Source organism: Camellia sinensis, chromosome 14 (genome assembly GCF_055761805.1).
Source record: "Camellia sinensis isolate YWXY chromosome 14, ASM5576180v1, whole genome shotgun sequence".
NCBI classification, from domain to species: Eukaryota; Viridiplantae; Streptophyta; class Magnoliopsida; order Ericales; family Theaceae; genus Camellia; species Camellia sinensis.
Window position 1 is genome coordinate 61,405,330 of NC_138974.1, and position 19,618 is coordinate 61,424,947.

The 19,618-nt window shown below is 34.3% G+C and overlaps 1 protein-coding gene across 6 annotated transcripts; it reads right to left on the reverse strand.

Moving 5' to 3' along the window:
* Positions 1–1,256: 1,256 nt before the first annotated feature.
* On the reverse strand, positions 1,257–18,462 carry LOC114310499 (Rab3 GTPase-activating protein catalytic protein). 6 transcript variants are annotated; one of them, XM_082906592.1, is made up of 23 exons: positions 18,239–18,462; positions 17,971–18,034; positions 17,312–17,355; positions 17,100–17,163; positions 15,996–16,110; positions 15,841–15,908; positions 15,627–15,724; positions 15,189–15,360; positions 14,565–14,784; positions 14,190–14,316; positions 11,674–11,783; positions 11,427–11,519; positions 10,191–10,319; positions 9,901–10,034; positions 8,357–8,443; positions 8,157–8,230; positions 7,215–7,398; positions 7,030–7,101; positions 6,509–6,548; positions 3,965–4,245; positions 2,364–2,541; positions 2,038–2,249; positions 1,257–1,717 (listed from the first exon to the last, which is right to left on the reverse strand). In XM_082906592.1, exons 2-23 carry the CDS (start codon positions 18,025–18,027, stop codon positions 1,424–1,426), a joined length of 2,853 nt encoding a protein of 950 aa, XP_082762718.1. In that variant the 5' UTR covers positions 18,028–18,034; positions 18,239–18,462; the 3' UTR covers positions 1,257–1,423. The 6 variants fall into 6 exon arrangements, with proteins under 6 accessions (XP_082762718.1, XP_082762716.1, XP_082762720.1 ...); XM_082906590.1 differs by having other exon boundaries at positions 1,257–1,720; XM_082906594.1 differs by having other exon boundaries at positions 1,257–1,720; positions 15,996–16,123; positions 18,239–18,428.
* Between the last annotated feature and the right edge of the window lie 1,156 nt (positions 18,463–19,618).

The window sequence follows — 19,618 nt, forward strand, 5'->3', positions numbered from 1 at the left end:
ACCCTCTAAAATTGTTAACGATTTTCTTTATGCATCCAAAAACTTGAAAATTTTAGTGTAAAATTTGATATGTATATATATATATATATACATATATGTGTGCTTGTGCCTGTGCAGGGGTGGTGGTGGTGGTGGCTAATAGCAGTCCAATCATGCTATGGTATTATAAGTGGATAGAGGAGAGAGAACTTGATAGAATGGATGCAACTATTTAGAGAGTTTTAAGATGTCATCAATTTTTTTTAAAGTTTATTTATTATTATTATTATTATTATTATTATTATTATTATTATTATTATTATTATTATAGAGAATGAGACGAGCCATCCACTTCTGATCTGAGGGTCTAAATGGGCCGCCACGTAATTTCATGATGTCCCATTGGTTGGATGTTTAGAAACATCAACTTCTGCTTTTGTGAGTGAATTGAAGAAGAAGAAGAAGAAGAAGAAGAAGAAGAAGAAGAAGAAGAAGATCAGAAGAATAAGAAGATGATAAAATAGAAACATCAACTTCTATTTGATTTTGACATGTGGATCTGCTATGACAAATGGATTCTTGTGGCCTCAGCAGGCCTCACAAAATTGACTTCTTGCCCTTTTTTATTGGACAAATTGTGTTCCTAGAAATAATTCTATTTTTCTTATTTTATTAGGATTTAAATATAATTTCTTTAGGGGTGGAAAAAGAGAACTGCTAAGCAATAACAAGTTGTACAAGTTAAAAAAACACTGCTAATGCCATCCAACTCTCGTTTTTTGACACAAGTTGAACTTCTAAGCTCTCATGAATGAGAAATAAGTAATAATAGAGTACAAGTGAAATTGTGCTCGGTACAAGTGAAAGTTATAATACGAGACAACTCAAACTCACTTCTATGAAAGTGTAATTATTTTAAGTTATTTTTATTATAACACAATTCTCCCTTTTTATGTATTTTTATTTTGACAGTGGTTGTTTCCTTTGTTATTCTAACCCTCAATAATCAATAATCCCCAGCTTTATCCTACCTCAATACTACAGAGCAAACCAAGAAAAGATTATTTCTAATTCTAAAAATGCTATTAACTAAATAAGACTCATGATTTTTATCCCCAAATAATAATGACGTGGAAACCTTGTAGAATTAAATTTGTGATAAATAAAAAGTTAATAATTAACATTATTGTGGTCAAATTCAGGAAGACATCTTAAGGGTCTCAAAACCAAGAGTCCCCTCACAACCGAGACGTGTGCAAGATAAAATCAGCACAGAATTGTTAAAAAAAAAACAGCATTTATTCATTTGAATGGGATGCTCAATGCACCAACCCACGCTTGGACAATACCACGATATATTTCATCAGTAAACAATTTGGGGAATGACCTAAAACAAATCCACACAAAAAGAAGAATAAATGTATTTACATATTTCCGGAGGAGATTAATCACAAGAGGCAACAGAAAGTGCTACTCGGAGATCATTTGAGGTTCCACAAATATACATTCGGTTTGTTTCTATTTCTTTTTGATAATTTCTTGGGGTAGAGGCTGCATAGTAACTGCCTCTCACTCTATCACGCACGGAAAATATGATCTCCCTTACAACTGGTTCGTGGCCGTTCAGAAGATTGCCCATGCTTAAAACTTTCCTCCATGACTGGTTGGCAGTGGGCAGAGTGAACATATTCGCAACCACCTCTCTCTCGTGTATCCTCACGTGTTGCTTCTTATCAAACTTCTGAGCAAAATAAATTATAAAATAGTAAATATACGAGTATGCTGTGTCAGCTAAAGTTACTACAGTTGACGGTGTGTTCAAATGTTTTCAACAGCCTATCAAAACCAATATTCCAAAATTTTGAAGGAATTTGTGCCTTTGCCTGGATTTGAAGCCAGATTGGAATTTTCAAGTTCTAGTCATTTTGAAGTACTTCTAGTGCTAAATTCATGCTAATTATATAAGATTCAAACAACAAAGGAGCAAATGCCTAAACCAAATGCTTAAGCTAACTACTGAACTGCTAGACCAAAAACACACGTCATTTGGGAATTTACCATATCACGATTGCCTGCCACAGCGCCTGTCCCCATTGTAGGTAGGTAAAAATCGTAGTAGTCACTGAAAATTACTTCTGACAAGCGTGGTGCTTGCAAAAACTTACGATGAAGAGAAGCTGCAACAGTTAGCAACTTCTCAACATGTTCAAAAACAACACAAAGCCGTTTCACGTCTTCAGTAATCTCACTGTCGACAGAGAGACGATTTGCTGCAAGGAAGAGAGGGGGAAAACATAAATTCTGCAAACTTGCATCTATGTAAAATGGAACTAAGATTCAGGAAAAATAAAATAAATGTCAAGAAAGCACAAAGACAAGCATACCTTGCAAATGCTTCAGTGTAGAAGCCATTGTAAGATAAAGTTGACCCATTTTGGTGACCATCTGCTTTAAGCCACCAAAGGTTGCCTGGTTTAGAGTGTCAGCTGAAGCTCTGAAGGCAGTACAAACCATTTGTTCCAGCAGTAGATGCGGTCGCAATGTTTCCAAATAATGAAGAACCTACAGAGTTCAAAGTGACATGAAAGGTCAATATTCCAAACCAAAAAGATAATGGCACTCAAAGACCCATGCCAACACAATAAAATATATAGTATATGGTTTGAAGAACATATTACTTCTCTTCCAAATACTGAATCCAAACTGCAATTACAAGGTTGAAAAGAGACCATCCAATTAAGGCCAAGTGGTTCGAAATTATTAAGAACAATCACCACATTTGTTTAAATTGCATATTTTATAATTTTAACAGGGTATTTTAGTCAAATCACCCCCAGTAAAATTGTCATAATTACCTTCATTTTTGCTGAACACACGCATACTATTTAGCACAGGTTCGCCAATGATTTATGGAATCTTAACTGTTCGATTTTTGGCATGGTTGGGGTTATGCCTCATTATGTGTGGGGTTTTTTGCTAGTTGTCCTATCAAACCAAAAGAGGAAGGAGTGGCAGACAATTGCATTGTGTGCTTCCAGACTATGGAGGGAGTGTAATTATTTTGAATTGTTCTCATTAAAACCAAAAGGGATCCTTGCTCCTTGTTTATTTATTTATTTATTTTGATTGAGTAGTGTACTATTTCAATTGCGCCTTTTGTGCAGTTCATTGGAGATATGTTTATACCTCTTGATGTATTGTATATCATAGAGCCTTATCTTTTTGTAAAGCCATTTGCCACCTTCATAACACCTTTTAGTTTATACCACTTTTGGTTATCCAATAAATTAAAAATAAAAAACTTGAACTAACAAACAAGAGTATTTCAAGAGACAGTCTAAAAAAAGCCACAACACATAAATAGCTCAACTTATATGGGACACACGAAGTTCATGCTTAGAAGGAATATACTGAATTTGATTTATACTCAGACGGGATACACTGAGTTCGATTTTTTTTTTCTTTCCCCTTTCTTTTCTTTTCTTTTCTTTTTTACATTTATCCAATATGACAAATGTTGAGATGCAAAAAGACAACTTGCATGTTTTAATAACCTTCCATTAAAAGGCAGTCAGCCTTGTGCTTAGAAGTATCCCAATTCCCAACAAACTATACCTTATTGCATTTGAATTTTGAATTCCCATTCCACTTGTTGAACCAAGACATATTCTAGGTAGCATCAGATCTTAGTAGATTATTTTCTATATCTTTCAACAAACAAGAAAGACAATGGTAGAAAGAACCATTTTGGACCGTCAAATCTATTGCTCTGAAACATAAATTGAACGGCATTTCAAAACATCAAATGTTGGTCACCATTTAATCAGAAATTACTGTCTTGTGGTAACACCAGTTTTATGAACTTGAGACCTTCGCTGTAACATCCTACATTTGCTAATATTTTGTTGGGAAACATAAAAACTAGAGCAGTCCAGATATTTTTTAAAAAAAATTGCATGATGTGCACATTTACAAAGAATTTTACCTTTTCTCCTTCTCGATTAGGATCCAAAAGTGGCTTCTGCTCAGAAGCTGGCAAAGCAGGTGCATCATTCCAAATTTTTCGCCACAAATTCCCATGCTCAGACATTCTATCTGAAAGTCGTCCTCGAGGAGGCCAATTGTTTTTTAACGCTTCCATTGCATCATTTGTAGACACTTCTCCACTCTCTTCAAAGTCATCATTCTCCCAATCTCTAGGTGAATGCCAGCGGATAAAATCTTCAAATACAGCAGCAGGATTTGCTGCTTTGAATGCTGACATGTCTGATTCAGATTTTCACAAACATCCAGCACCAAATTAATTTTGAAAGGAAATTAATAATGGGTTAGGTATTTAAAACATTCTTTTTTTTTAATAGGAAAGACATGCATGTTCACATATGATATGATCCATAAATCCATAGCTATGAAAGACGAATCTAAAATGGCAAAAAAAAAAAAAACCAAGTACACAGCCATACAGCTGGGAAAATGCAAAAAAGATTTAACAGTAAAACAAATTCATGTTATGAAAACAGGAGAAAAAATTTGCACATGTTCTCAAATTTTCCGTGAAACAAAAACCAAATGCAGCAAAAGAAAACAAGCTTCAGGTCATGTTTAACAAGGCTGAGAAATAGTAAAACAAACTCATTCTGTATGAGGGGAAAAAACATAAACATTTGAAATGCTATTGAGGGTATGCTCATGTTTTAACTGAATTATGCCCCTTAAACAAGCAGAATGGCAAAACAGGATTCTTGTAGCTGACCCCCAAGTAGTTGGGACAAGACTTTGTCGAGTTTAGTCAGCATTACATGGATTTTTTTAATTTAATTTGTTACACCAAAAAAAAGGTATTTTCCGAATACGTTTTATTTTTTGCCAGCCAAATTTGTAGACGGAAAAGTATGTATGTTCTGTGATCATTAGTGGTTTTTGTTATATGGGCACCAAATGTTACATTATGTTTGTGCGTAAGTTCATGGATTTTTCAGTTTTTACTATAAGACTCTTTAACAAATGTTGAATTACTGGTTTTGGGATTCATCCAATACATTTGGAATCTAATCTGTGCCTTTTGGCACTAGGATGTAGCCTTTCAACCTTGAATCTCCAGTTTTTGTCATCTTCACACCACCCCTAAAATAGCACCTCAGATCAACATCATCTAGAACATTGATTTCAGCTTTTATAAATATGTCCAGGCTTTATGTATGCCACTCTCTCTTTTCATGATTTTGATATTTTTGTTGTTTCAGGTCACTTTGGTCAAGTTCCAATTTTGTCAATTCCATCCCTGAAGTTTCCAATTTCAGTCAACATGATCCGTTTGAAATGGGCCATCTAAATCATCTATGTAACTGTTCCATTCAATGTCATTTTAGTTCCCAAAAACCAAGCTACTATCACAATAAATCTACCATATCAAAATCTACCCGTAATTTTATTCCTTAAGAACTAAATCCAAACCCTCGAGACACTTCTCCAACTTTCCCCCCTTTGCCTGAACAAAGTCTAAAAAGCCAAATCTTAAGTTGAACAATCAATCAGATATCATTCTGGCCAACTAGGAGTTGAGGTAAACATAGAGTTAAAGAAACAATCCTCTATTGTCCTATCAATGTACTGCACACACAAATAAAATAATTACCCGATTATGTATTGAATTCATAGGGGGAGATGTGGATCCACAGGGTTAAGAGTAAGGGAAGACAGGTGGGAGACACAAAAGGGGAAGGAGTTTCAGATAGTGAGAAAGAGAGATAAATGAGTGAGTGAGCCATACGTGCTTTGATGGAGGGTCTCATTTAATAAAAACTGATATTAGATTTAGGGACAACATAGGGGCAGGGAATGTCTATCGATAGGACTATATGAGAATATAATATAAAGGTCTCTGGTTGGTTAATGAGCACACTAATAAATTCTTAACTGACACAATTTTCTCACCTAACCTGCCCTTCCCACTCCAATCACACTCTCAAACTGTGCGGCAGACAAATTTTTTGCATTCCTAATGTGACTAGTAGTGAGCTATGGAGCTTTACTTTCTTAGTCTTCAGCATCCACGGAAGTTTTTGGTTTACATTTACCAACTTCAGAGAGAACAGGATTAGTTGCCTTAGCAAAAGCCTAAGAGGTTGAATTTTTTAGTACGATGTTGAAATCCCTACTCCAGTTGTATTAGCCATGGCAGGGAGGTTGTCAATCAAAGCAAAGGAACAAGGCTTTGATTGAGAGTTTGATGTTGTACCTTTGGAGAGAACGGTATCGGCAAACTTTTGAGGATGTACAGATGGACGTAAACAGATTGAAGATAACACTAGATATTTTTCATTTTTGGCTATAAGGGAAGATTTGTAATTCTTTTTTTGCTTTTATTGACTTTTTAGAAGAGCTTTATTTTGTCGAAAATAGTTTTGCTTTGTACCCCATAGCTGCTTTTTCAATATCTTACAGTCTTACTTATCAAATAAATAATTATGGCTTCTACTTCTTTATTGGAAAGAGTAAAACGAGCAGAAGTAAAAAATGAGCTTATTACCTGAAGATAATATATCTCTCTCCAACTGAGCAGAGAAGTTCTGTACAAAACGGTAGACAATATTTTCTCAGTTGATATCAATGCACTCTTCAAATTTACAGACCTCTATCTACCATGCAACACTTGAATAGGGAAGTTATCTAAAATGCAAAATGAATGTCAAAATAGTTTTCCCACAAGCAATGAGCAACTAACTAAATTAAACTTGTCAAATAAAAAAGGAGTTTTTTAGAGTCTTCTCATTTTTTAGGGCTTCCAGACTTTCATGATCCAAAAATGAAAGGTTTAAATCAAAGTTAATAGCAAGTGAACTGGTACCACTTTACTTGAATCGAAGTTGATGCAAGTGAAGTGGTAACCACTTTATCAAAACATCTAAGATGCAACCATTCAAATATACTTTGAGATAATTAGTGATAGTCATAATATCAACATGTACATGTATATGCGTATCAATAGCATTCCCACAATGGCCATCTTCACCAGAGTCATAATGCATATGACGAAGAGTTTAAGCTTACAAATGAAGAACCCAAGGCTTCTACAGCATTGAGTCGTTCTTCATGCATGTCTTCTGTCATAAGTGGTGCATCCTATAACAAGTATGAAGAACAAGTCAAGATTGTTTCTATTGAAAATTCTAGGAATTTAAAAAAAAAAAAAAAAAAACTGTTAAATAATCTTACTCTACTGAAGCTTAAACAACCTGCGTAAATGGAACATGCAAGTTCTGGTCTGATTTTAGAAGCATCATACCCACAACACCAGCTGATCCCTTCCTGATACAATCTGAAGGCCTTAAATCAGAAGATGTCACAACATCCTGGGCCTCAGAATTAATCCTCGATACAGAAGTTTCAGGATGACATGAATCATCTGACATTGAGCCACTGCATAGTGAGCACAAAGAGTATGAGTGAATCACATGAATGGGATATAAAAAAGGGCAATCAGCAGAAAGTCCAAAATTAATGTAATCCTATCATATCTATTTAGTGCAAAGTTATCTTGTAAGTTCACTACTTTGGTAAGCAATTATTAGTAATAAATACTCAAAAAGAACAAGTACCATAGGCACTAGGACAAGCCATTTACTGCATGTAACTTTCATGTTTAGGGTTTCAAGCACTAAATAGTGCCACTTGCTGTCACTCTAGTTTCTCATATTCCAAATGGTTGTGATATGCAAATTGAGTTTCAGGTTCTCACTGATCTTTAACATCAACATAATAGAAATATGCCACTATAATATTTGAGCAACTCTTCAACAAATATACAACAGAGAGAAGGCAAAAAAAGATTTAAATTCATTAAATTATAGTTAGTCTTTTGGAATATCAAACCAAACACACATCCAGCCTAATCTAAAAGAATCACTGTGTCAATGACATTGTAGGAGTTTCTATTCTTCCTCCACAAGAAAGCCATGAAGACAACCTGAGCGTGGTAATCAAGAATGTCCAGGTAAAATTAAACAAACTTCCAAAACAGAATAATATTCATACCAGAATAATACTCATACTTTAAATGAAGAGCAAAAAATAAAAACAATATAAAAAAAAAACTTCAATAAAAATCCACAGCCTCAATGGATTTGCAATTAGTATTTAATTATGAAAACAAAAGGCTTCTCACTTGCTTAGTTCACCTGTCTCGTTTCCCAACAAAATCCTCACTAGGCATTCTCGTATGAGATAAGTCTCCATTGACCTGACCAGCTTCCTGTATTTACATTTTACAGTCACATAGTACTTCAGGCCAAAAAGCAAAAGAAGAACGATGTTTACTGATTCTCGAACACGGAGACATTATAAGAATATTGACAGCAAAGGTAAAATAAGACACAACCTCAACTTGAGCAGAAACATGATCTTCGTTTTCACCATCTTCAAACTTTTGAGTTAGTTGACGATTCTTCTCAATGCATATTGCAAGCTGAACAATGAAGTGACAAAGAAATACAATTATGGTCTCACGACTCTGACCACAAAATATTCTGGAAAAATCCCAAAAAGTAGAAAAGAAAGAAAGAAAACATCAAAAGGATGCTTAAGAGATCTCAAGACCATGACAGCATGTCATCAATATCAGTTTTCATAAACAATATCCATTGTCAAACTACATAATTGCAACAAAGTCCCTAGTGCTAACCTACTGAAACAATACTATTTGTTTTCAGCAAGTCCTGCAAAATCACATCTATTATTAATTAATTTAAATAAGACTACAGAAAAAGAAAATCCCAACAGAAACCGATCAGACAAAGCGTTTAAGTCTTTACGTCTGAAGTGTTATGTGGATGTAAAATTCCAATTTATAAGGATTACAGGTAGCAAGAGCTGCAAATAGATGGCTATCCAATTGCAATCACATAATAAAACAATGTCCAATTGCAATCACATAATAAAACAATGACGTTCTTACATTTAGAAAAGTGCAACACTCTCGTAGCATAAAGGAACTTATAACTAGTTGGCCCAGTGGAATTTGTCCCCAATGTAGTCCAAAGTTTGGAACTGAGTACTGACTGACCATATCTGGTTACAGTAATATTAGCAGAGGGCAAGTATATATTGATATGCAATTAATACACTCTCCAACCAAACAGACAACTATAAAGATATCTGGAAGGATTCATGTAGCCTACCCCACTTGATTGGGACACAAAGGTTAGTTTCGTTTGGTTTAGGAACACTTTTAGTTATCTTCCAAGTGAACTTTTTTTCTTTTTTTTTTTTTTATTATTTCTTATAAAAGAGTATTTGACTTCAGAGCTTGAATTTCAAGTATTACCACAACATTTTCAGCTCTGCACATTTGGCAGCTTAAAGTCTTCAATAGAACCACTTGCACTAAAATTTCAGGGGCAAATTTTCAATTTTGTCAATCACCATTCACCACCTAACTGCCATGCATAATACCAAAACAAATGGCTACAATAAAGTACATTGAAAGCAATTTACAGAAGCAAATGTTAACTAGCTCATTAGTTACAAGATCCAAAGCATCTTCACAACTTCAGCATTTATAAGAGCCCCCAGGCTTGTATGAAGAACAAGTCTTGAATGGAAGTATCTAAAAGCATGCTATCTAAACATTCTTGAGATATAAATTCTAATTATAAATTAAATGCAATTAAATGAATTATAATTCCTTCTGCACTTCAGGTATGCATGTTTCATTAATAAGGTTCGTAAACTAACTGAAGAAAAGGCCAATTTCAGCAATTTGTCAATACAAATTCAATGATTCAAGGCCTACATTTGTCAAGGCGGAGGGGCAGACAAAGCTTGTGGTCTTTCAGAACCTTCAGTTCTCACAGCATAATGTCCAAGAAATGCACAAGGAACTAACCCTATTAACATTTCTCTAATGAAATGATGTACTATTACCATGTGTAGTTTCTGGTTGACCAAACAAGTTGACAAGTCAATCACACCAGTGGTTGGCATCCGAGGTAAAGGTTGTGACTCTTCCCAACACCAACGAACTTCTCTAACAAATTCTATCCAGAGCACAGCAATAGCTAATCAAACATAAAAGAAAAGCATAGTCAAAATGGGGTGAGTCCACATTCCGAATGGTCTAATACAAACCAAATCCCATGTAGATGATTAATAATTTAATGTCTCTAACAGAGTGTCACCATCCAAAGGAAATCATTCTTGACTTAGATACATACCACGTATGTTGCAGTTGCCAAACCAAAGTGAGTGTAAGCAAAACTGCGCAAAAAGTGAGTCAAGTGGTGCGCCTTTAATAGCTCGAGAATTCTTATGCTCACCCTCAGTGAAATCAAGGAGCTGCACTCCTGCAAGTTGCATGAGGACATAGTCATGAAAGAAACATTAGATATTAAAGTCCATCTGCATTCAATTCTAGAATCTAAATTTTCAACCATACAGCAGTACATAATAAACTTGCATGCAAATTAAATGCATCTCCAAATTTGTGAAATTCACAAATGCATATAAATTCCAGGTATGTTCATTTCTTTAATAACTTTGTTCTAACAATAATGTCCCTTCCGTGAGATCTACAAAACACACACCCACCCATCCATGCACCACTACACATCCCGCAAAAATGTGTATCCATTGTAAGCATGATAAAGGTTACATGTTTCATAACTGCTAAGAGTTTCATGCAATGAACTGAAACAAAAGTCAATGATAGCAAATCAGGCTTAGCCTGCTAGGAGCTTGTCATCTAGGCTTGCAAGTTGCAAGTCTTGCTCAAGCAACAAAACTCAACTCAGTCGACTACCTTACTAATCGTCTTCAATCACATAATTAATAGATATTCTTGGGAATTATCACAGCTACAAAACCTTTAATTTGTTTATGAATAGAACTTTCTAAAATAGATATTAAGAGTTCTTATCCACACTTCTCCAATATGAAGAATGTGAAAAGCAATTTCTAACTATTTTTGTTAAAATGTATTTGTAATAAAACAAATAAATAAATAAAGAATAAATAAATAAATAAATAAAATGTATTTTAGTTATTGTTTTTATGTATATATATCAAAATTTATTTTCATTTATTACCATGTAATAGTGGTGTCTTGATTCTTTTGAAAAAATTGTCAAGTCTGTATGTTCGTATCGTGTTATATCCATATCCGTGCATGTATTCGTACTTTTGTAATGTCAGGGCTTCTCTCATATGGTAGTAGGTTCACATTCTATGCCATCTAATTATATGATAAACACCAGGGTTTAATTACACTTTTCACCCCCATAGTTTGATCCAAATTTCATTTTAGTCCCTATAGTTTCGAATTGAACAATTTTGGTCCCTACATACACAGTCTAGTTTCAATTTAGTCATTCTGTCCAAATTTGAAGTTCAAATTATCAATCACATTAACAGCAGCAAATAAGAGATAAGAAAAGAAAATGGAAGGAATGTACCCTCATGAAAGAGATCTTTAAGCACACGATCAAGAACAGTTGGCGGAGGTATGACTGCTGAAGACTTCAAATTATCAGATCCTGAGTTTTCAACTGTTACCAAACATAAAGAAGAATATAAAAGTGAGAAAATTTTAAGCAACCTGATGTCACATCATGAAATGATACATCCCGGAGCTATCACTTATTAAAACTAGATACATCTATAATAGAAAAATGACAGGACAATCATATAGAGTTTTCAAACCTGACACAAAATCTTCCATAAATTGAGCCTCAAAAGACATATCCAGCGCATTCACCAAAAGATGCAATTGTGAAGCAAATGCAATTGTGTTTCCAACGGACCCATCCGTGCTGAACATCAATGATATTGTGTTATACCATCAAATTCCAAACCCAATTCAGTAACACCATAGGAGAAGGGATGGCTATAATAGGGGACATCCAAACTTAACATTTGAATACAGAAAGAAAGTCCATTTCGTTTCATCACAACTATTTTATGATTTTTCCATTCTATAGTAAAACACCATTGCCAAACATTAAAAAAAAAAAAATTAAATAAAGATCTTTTTTTTTTCCTTTTTTTTTCACAATGAATGCTAGAGTTCGTATATGATATGATCTGATTAAATGCCAATTGATTCTTTCCTTTCCTAATAGGCTCCACATGTGACTAATAGTAATCTTCTTCTTCTTTTTCTTTTTAGGGACAACAGAATATTGTATTGTAAACTTCAACAAATGTAAACTTCAACAAATGGAAACAAAACATGAACAAATTGAATTAATAATTCAAGTTCCAAACTATCTCAAGGCAAAATTTATCTTGAACTATAATTATATTTTTATTTACTTTGAGAAGCATATATATTTGCCGATGCAATTTTAAAGAATTGAGTATAACTTGGATAATATAGAAAAAGATGGAGAGAAGAGAATTGAGAGATAAGAAGAGCAACAGAGAGATAATAGTCAAGCTACATAAACCTTGACATGGATTACTCACCTTCAATCTGACTTTAGAAATCTCATCAAGGCAAGGTAAATTACATCCCAATTAGCATCCAGTGAGATTAAAGGGGAAAGCTCAGACCTCAAATCTTCCAGACCCTGGATAAAGTGGCTAAAGCCTTGAGGAAAAGGCTCCAACTCCATATCTTTCAATTTCAAGTTTCAACAATTTTGGTGGATTAATACAAACCATAGTCCAAGACAACCTTTAACCTCTCAGATTTTCATTCCAAAGGACTTTTTATTAGAGGAATACAAAACGTGGGTGCGAAGTCCAAGGCTAAGAAATGAGTTGAGGAGAAAAGAAAAACTAGGAAGGATTGCTAAATTAAATTTTGAAAGGTTTATTATACTAAAGCTCCAGATTGAGAGGAAGTGATGTATGATCAGAGAGAGTAACACTCTTGTACAAGTAGTGAGCCCAACTTTGATGTAGGCTGCAAAAAAAATAAAAAAACAAGTTTTTTGGGGCCAATTTTAATTGCGCTTGTGGCTGAATAGTTAGTAAATACACAGGTCGCTTAAGGGTTTGTATGGAGGTAACAGAAGGTAGAGGTTTGAGAGTGAACAAAAAGGATATATGGGGCTATTGGGGGACTGTTCTAAATGCTGTGGACAGTGCCCATGAACAGCATCTGTGTTGGTTTTGTATTCCTGTTCTTTTGCAAGTAGGTACTAGGGTTGAAGAACTATGGTGCAAGAAGGTTGAATTGGACCTAATACAGATCAGGTTTTGTGGTTTTATAGGATAAAAGTGCCAAAAAAAAAAAATTATAAAGAGCAAAAATGAAAACTCTACGAACAAATCACTCCTAGAAGCCTCCACACCTAGGCTTTATTGCATCGCATGATCTCAAAGAAACTTCAAAATAAATAATTTTCTAAAACATGTTCTCCATTGAATTAGAGGTAATTACATTACTTTGGAGGCTTTCTATTGCTAGATAGGAAATTAAGCTTTTGACTTCGAAAATTTATTTAATATCAAATAAAACCCAACAATATAACCCATAACACGACACATGGGTGAACCCTCTCAAAAAAAATATGAAATCCAAAATACCCCTAACCTACAAAAAACCAAGAAACATATAAAACCAAACTAAACTAAGCATTGTGTCCCAATCAAATGAGATTGGTGACACGAATTGTTTTTTGCCATTCAGCTCTATCTGGCAACCTATAAAACACAAACCATAATTAAAATAAGACTCTACAAAGTCTAAAAGTTTTAATTAAGTGAGTTTGACTTAAAACTACGTAATTTCTAAACTTTATAACATCTTTAATTTCTTACTCTTTCTTGATCTTCCTATGATCTGCATTAGAAAGAAAAACAGGGAGTACATTTTCTTAGGGCCTTGACCAACAAACTGTCATTCTCTCTTCCATTTAGGTTTTCAGTCAAAGGCACATTATTCATTCCGTAAATGAGACATTTTAGTCATTTGAGCAAAGTGGTCCAAACTTGCAACAACTTTGGTTTTCTAATGGAAAAAGTAATTTTCTAAATAGGAAGCTTATTCTATGACTATTTTGAAGAGAATAATTTTCTTAAATGGGTAAATGTTGCTTTTAATAATCACTGGTAAACAATGATCGAATGAGAAATTCTTACAAATTTGGCACATACTATCATACTACTTTTTTTTTTCTTTTTCATGTTAAGCACTTACACATACCACTTAAATAATAAATTATTTGACTACCATCTAGTAATTAAAAAAAGAAAAGAAAGCTCCTTACAAATTTGGAGACAAGTTTGGAAATATGGACCACTTCTCAGCTTCATGGGGTGAAGCATTCTCCAGTTCAGCCATTTCTAGAGAACTTTCAACTGTCTTCTCTGACCAAATGGTAATCAAGTCAAATCCTGCAAGCATTCAATTCAACAAAAATAACAAACAGATTAGCTTCCTCCATTAGAGAGGTTTGAAGCCAACACATCTTTGAACAAAACATAAGTTGCAATGCAATCCTAACATGAAGATGTTGAATCTTCACTTGGAAAGAACAATCCTCAGCCATCTCAGACATAGCGAATAGTGTATTGCAGCATATAATAGGAATGAAACTATGCTGTGAATATTAGAAGGAGAGACGGATAGAGAAAGAGCTTACCTTTGACAGGGTCCTCTGCGGAATACCACTCACTCCAAGGACAATCGTCATCCCATTGTGTTTTGTTGCGGATGTCACCTCTAGGATTTTCACCAGACTCGGTACTTTCAACATCAATTTCTTGTACTTCATCGTCATCATAGGGAAGAGTTTTGTAGGTCAGCTTCATTCTAAAATGGACTTTGAAAAGATGCATTGAAAGGTCCAATGTGGAGAAGACCTTCAACAGGAAATCCAATAAAAATATTATCACTTCGAAGGATGAGAAACTAAGTTAACCTAGATGACCAAAGAGTAAAAATGAGATGAGGAAGTCAACACCAACAAATGACATGATAAACTTTTGTAAAGACATTCTTGCACAAGCTATAGCACAAAAAAAATTAACAAGTACAGAGGCATGCCAACATGTTCATGCAAAAGTGAAGTTACCAGAACAAAAAAGAAATTAGAAAGATCACACAGGGCTTTCAGGCTCATGAAGAAACAGAGTGTCTCAAATATATTCACAACATATATCACTCTTAGAAATTTCTGAGAAGAACTATTCAAAGGTGCAGGATGTCTCAAATGCAAGAAAAAACAATAAAACTACATCAAAATATAAATATGAAGGAAACTTACAAACTTTGAAACAAATAATTCATGTAACCCTTCCAAATGCATGAGCTTCACTGGAACCTGGCTACCAATACGATCTGCCTCAAATCTTCTAGTAAAAATTGTTCCCATATTCTGGATACCAATGTATGCTTTCCGAGAAGGATCATGCACTGGAACAAATGCTGGCCACAAACTGCGCCATGAAAGTGTAGAAAGATCAAATTTCAATTAATCTCCTCATTACGAAGAGAACAGAACTACAATAGAAATCATATATCTCGCAGGTAAATCATTCGATAACGGAATTTTTTTGAGAATTTAGTAAGTTTTTTCAAAGGAGATTAAAAAAAATACAAAACAAAACAAAGAGAAGGTTATTGATGAGCGAGATTTGCTTTTTATCTTAATGTTTAAAACAAAGGCATTCATAGTTTTTTGATAATTTAGCATCAGCCCTACCTCGAACAATTTGACAATGCAATGGCAACTGCACTTAAAAGCTTGCTAGCCTCAGGTGCATCAAGGACCACACCACTGGCACTCTGAGGTGCAATCATCTGGTAATTCACGCAGAGAGTGAAAAAAAAAAATGTAAATATAGGCATAAATATAATATAAAATGAATGGATTATATAGTGTTATCAGAAATGCAAGATGTCGAGTAAAAAGATACCAGAAATTCCTTCACCCCAAAAGACAACTGCATATCATGCAAAGTGCAACTCCAATCTGCAACTTTTCCTGGAACAAACAAAATTGTAGTCAAATAGGAAAGAAGGAATCTCCAATACTGAAGCAGATATAGCTACAGCAGAATTTCTCATCTACCATCATTGTTGGTTTCAAAGTAGTACTCCATGCAATAGCTCTTTGTAGCATACTTCAACTCAAACTTCACTAGATATAAGCTCATTGAAGAATCCAAACGAACAGCACCTTTTTCCTGCAACCAAATGCTGGAGGACTTGTAACGGAGGCCATCAAATGAAAGGTAATCAAACAATCAGGTTTCTGCTCATATTTTAACAGGATAGGTTATGGTAGTCAGTAATGAAGCCAAATCTGTAATCAGATGGAAAGCCAAATCATTAAAAGTGGCATTAAACATAATATAATTTCTTGTAAGATTATTTATAATTGTTGTTTACTCAGTGTAACCAAGGCAGGAAAAAAACACTGAAATGATTGATGGAACAGAAGTAAAGGAAAAAATGTATGTATAAAAATAAAAATAAAAAAGGAAAAAAGAATAACATAACAACTATATGAAGCATAAAAGCAAAATATGTTTTAATCTAACTTCATGCAATGAAGTAATCAATAACAAGAAAAACAACAAATCGAGAAGTGGGGGAAAAAAGAGTAGTATACAGGCATCACGACTCATCATCACAGATAAAACCACTTGATTTTAAATTTTACATGAGAATATCACATGGGCAACAATCTGGGTCCTCCCCTAAACCCACCCCCCCTTTTATATATCCAAGATTCCCATGCAAACTTCCAATGTGGGACTCACACAGTTGTGTATGCAGGATCGACGATTTCTTCTTTCTTTCTTTTGATAAGCAATAAAATTTTATTAAGAGAGTGTCAAGGGGCTACCACCCTTGTACAAACACAAAAAGTGAAGAAAAAAAAAAAACAAACACCCCAACTGGAACACAAACAAGTACAAGGCAGTAACCTCCAATGACTGAACAATCATCAAAGCCCAGTAAAACAACACAAGGGTGGCTTCCCGTTTGAAGCCATTATATTTATATAAATATTATCTTTACTTATCAACAAAAAATCCAAGTAGAAACAACATTATCATGTATACATAAATTGCAACATATATGAATGATAATCAAATTGTGTGCATATTCATCATTCAGAGAATGTTGAAGTTGATCAAATGGGGCTCTCCAATCCAACCAAGCATACCAACAAATTTTTTGGACCATCAGCCAACCATTGTCGACAAACTGCTTCTACTTCAGATATAAACCTACAAAACATCATCGGTATTATTAGGTTCTTCTACTTCTATCTAAGTTACGTGATGTGAAAACATATCAAGTTAAATGTAAAACGGAAAACCGAAAATGGAGAAATGACATGCACCCTTAGAGCAAATAATGGTTAGTAGAAGGTACCTTTCCCATGAAGATGCAAGAGTGAAATCATCAAATCGTTCAAACTACACCAAGATTGAAACCAAAAAAAAAAATAAATTATCAACTTATCTTGTCCTCCATTGCATGAAAATGATAATAATGTGTGATGGAATATCTTCCCATCTTTTATGATTCTAGAATCCAACCAATTCTGCTAGTGGAAATCAGACCACCACTAAAAGTACTTCAAGCCCGATAAATTGAAGATACATTGTATAACTCAAGCAATGTCTCTTATACAGAAATAATGGATGGAACTAAGTTTCTTCACTCATTTGAATAATTTATTTCAAGTTTTAAAATTAGCATACCATTCGAAATAACACCTGGTTGTGTGTGTGAAGTGTGGAAAACATTGCCCATCAAATTGATTTAGTCAGAGAATAATAGGTAAAGAACACAAACATAGGCTTCTAGCACCTTCCAACAAGAATATGTATATGTGCATATCCACGTTAATTTCTAAATTCTAGTAAGCTATCCTCCTATCTATCTCCCCACCAATTTCATCCATCATATAGATTGAACTATTGTTTCACTACATTGCTTGCCACTACAGCTAACCAACATAAGCATAATTCATCAAAATTATGCCAACGAGTTAAATTTACAAAAATATAGCAGTTTTTTTGCCATACCTGCTCTTCTTGATCTTCGTCTTCGACAGCGCTTTGCATCCCGCTGGAGGACGCCATAAACTATCTGAGAAATTCTTTTGTCAATTTACATGTACACTCACCAAAAACTCTTCACAATCTTGATCATTGATTGTTCTTTGTTTGTGAATAATTCATATGAAAAATCAATTGAAAGTAGTAACTTCACTCATAATTGGTCAGAAACAGAGAATGTCTCCTAGATATCAACGATTTTCTTTAATGTTAATTCATCAGAGAAAAGTCTTACCAGCGGTTGAAATGAATGTGAAGATTGTGGAATTTTTAACCCTAGGTTTTCTTCAATGTACTGACCGTGAGGAACAAAGAGACGAGTGATGAGGTTGAGCCTGTGAGATCTGTTTCTAAGATGAGTGAGAAAGGAGGACGATGACGGTTCGGGTTTAGGGCGTTGTTCGTACGCGATTAAGTGCAGGGTTAGCGGGTGTTCGATTGCTATCTGTGGTTGTACACGATTGGGCCTCTTTAAATGACAGTTTTGCCCAAAATCGGTTACGTGGAAAGCGCTCCTTTCACGCCTCTCGTGTTCATGATCGCAGGCTAATTTTTATTTAAGTTTCCATTAGGTTTTTTTAATTCAAATTATTTTAGTAAGAAAAAGGGGAAAGCACCAATAAATCCTAAATTTAAAAATGTTAATCCATTTAGTCCTGAAAGTTTTTTGTTAGACAAATAGGTCCTATTTCCCAAGAAGCTTACTATAGGCCTTTTTATGATTTTCCTTCTTTTCAAACATCAAACATTATTCATCCAACAATAAACATTAACAACGTCAGGATTATTCATCAAATATCAACCACTAAACATTAAGATTATTCAGCAAACATCAAGCATCAAACACAGATTCTGAACCATTAAACATTAAAATTATTCATCAAACATCAAACACAGATTCTAAACCATTAAACATTAAGATTATTCATCAAACATCAAAAATTATTCATCAAACATCAAACATTACCCTCTCAATTACTGACCCAGATCATCAAACGTCAGAACATCAAACATTAGCAAAATTAAAACTAACGTTGTGAACATCATCAAGCTTTCTTGCGAGCACAGAGATACAAAAAAATAATACAACCCATAAATCTCCTATCAAAGAAAACCCATTTGGTTGTTACACTGAACCAACATTTTCTGTAAAATCCCAATTGAACTCTTATTGGCCATGAAAACCCTATAAACATGGAAACAATTGAACCCCAACAGAGATCACAAAACATCAAGATCCATCCTCAGAACATCAAACATTAGCAAAATTAAAACTAACGTTGTGAACATCATCGCCATCATCAAGCTTTCTTGCGAGCACAGAGATACAAAAAAATAATACAACCCATAAATCTCCTATCAAAGAAAACCCATTTTGTTGTCACACTTAACCAACATTTTCTGCAAAATCCTAATTGAACTCTTATTGGCCATGAAAACCCCATAAACATGGAAACAATTGAACCCCCAACAGAGATCACAAAACATCAAGATCCATCCTAAAAGCCAATTCAATTCAGAAAACAACAGAACCCTAATTCAGAATACCAATCAAACATCACAACATCGCCATTAACGTCGCCATGTGTTGATGATGATGTTTGATTTTTTCCTG

Coding starts and splice junctions, on each gene's coding strand:
- LOC114310499 (XM_082906590.1), bottom strand. CDS start 18,027: ATGGCGTCCTCCAGCGGGATGCAAAGCGCTGTCGAAGACGAAGATCAA. Junction 11,520..11,673: donor TATGGAAGATTTTGTGTCAG/GTTTGAAAACTC, acceptor GTTTGGTAACAG/TTGAAAACTCAGGATCTGAT. Junction 8,231..8,356: donor ATGTTTCTGCTCAAGTTGAG/GTTGTGTCTTAT, acceptor ATGTAAATACAG/GAAGCTGGTCAGGTCAATGG.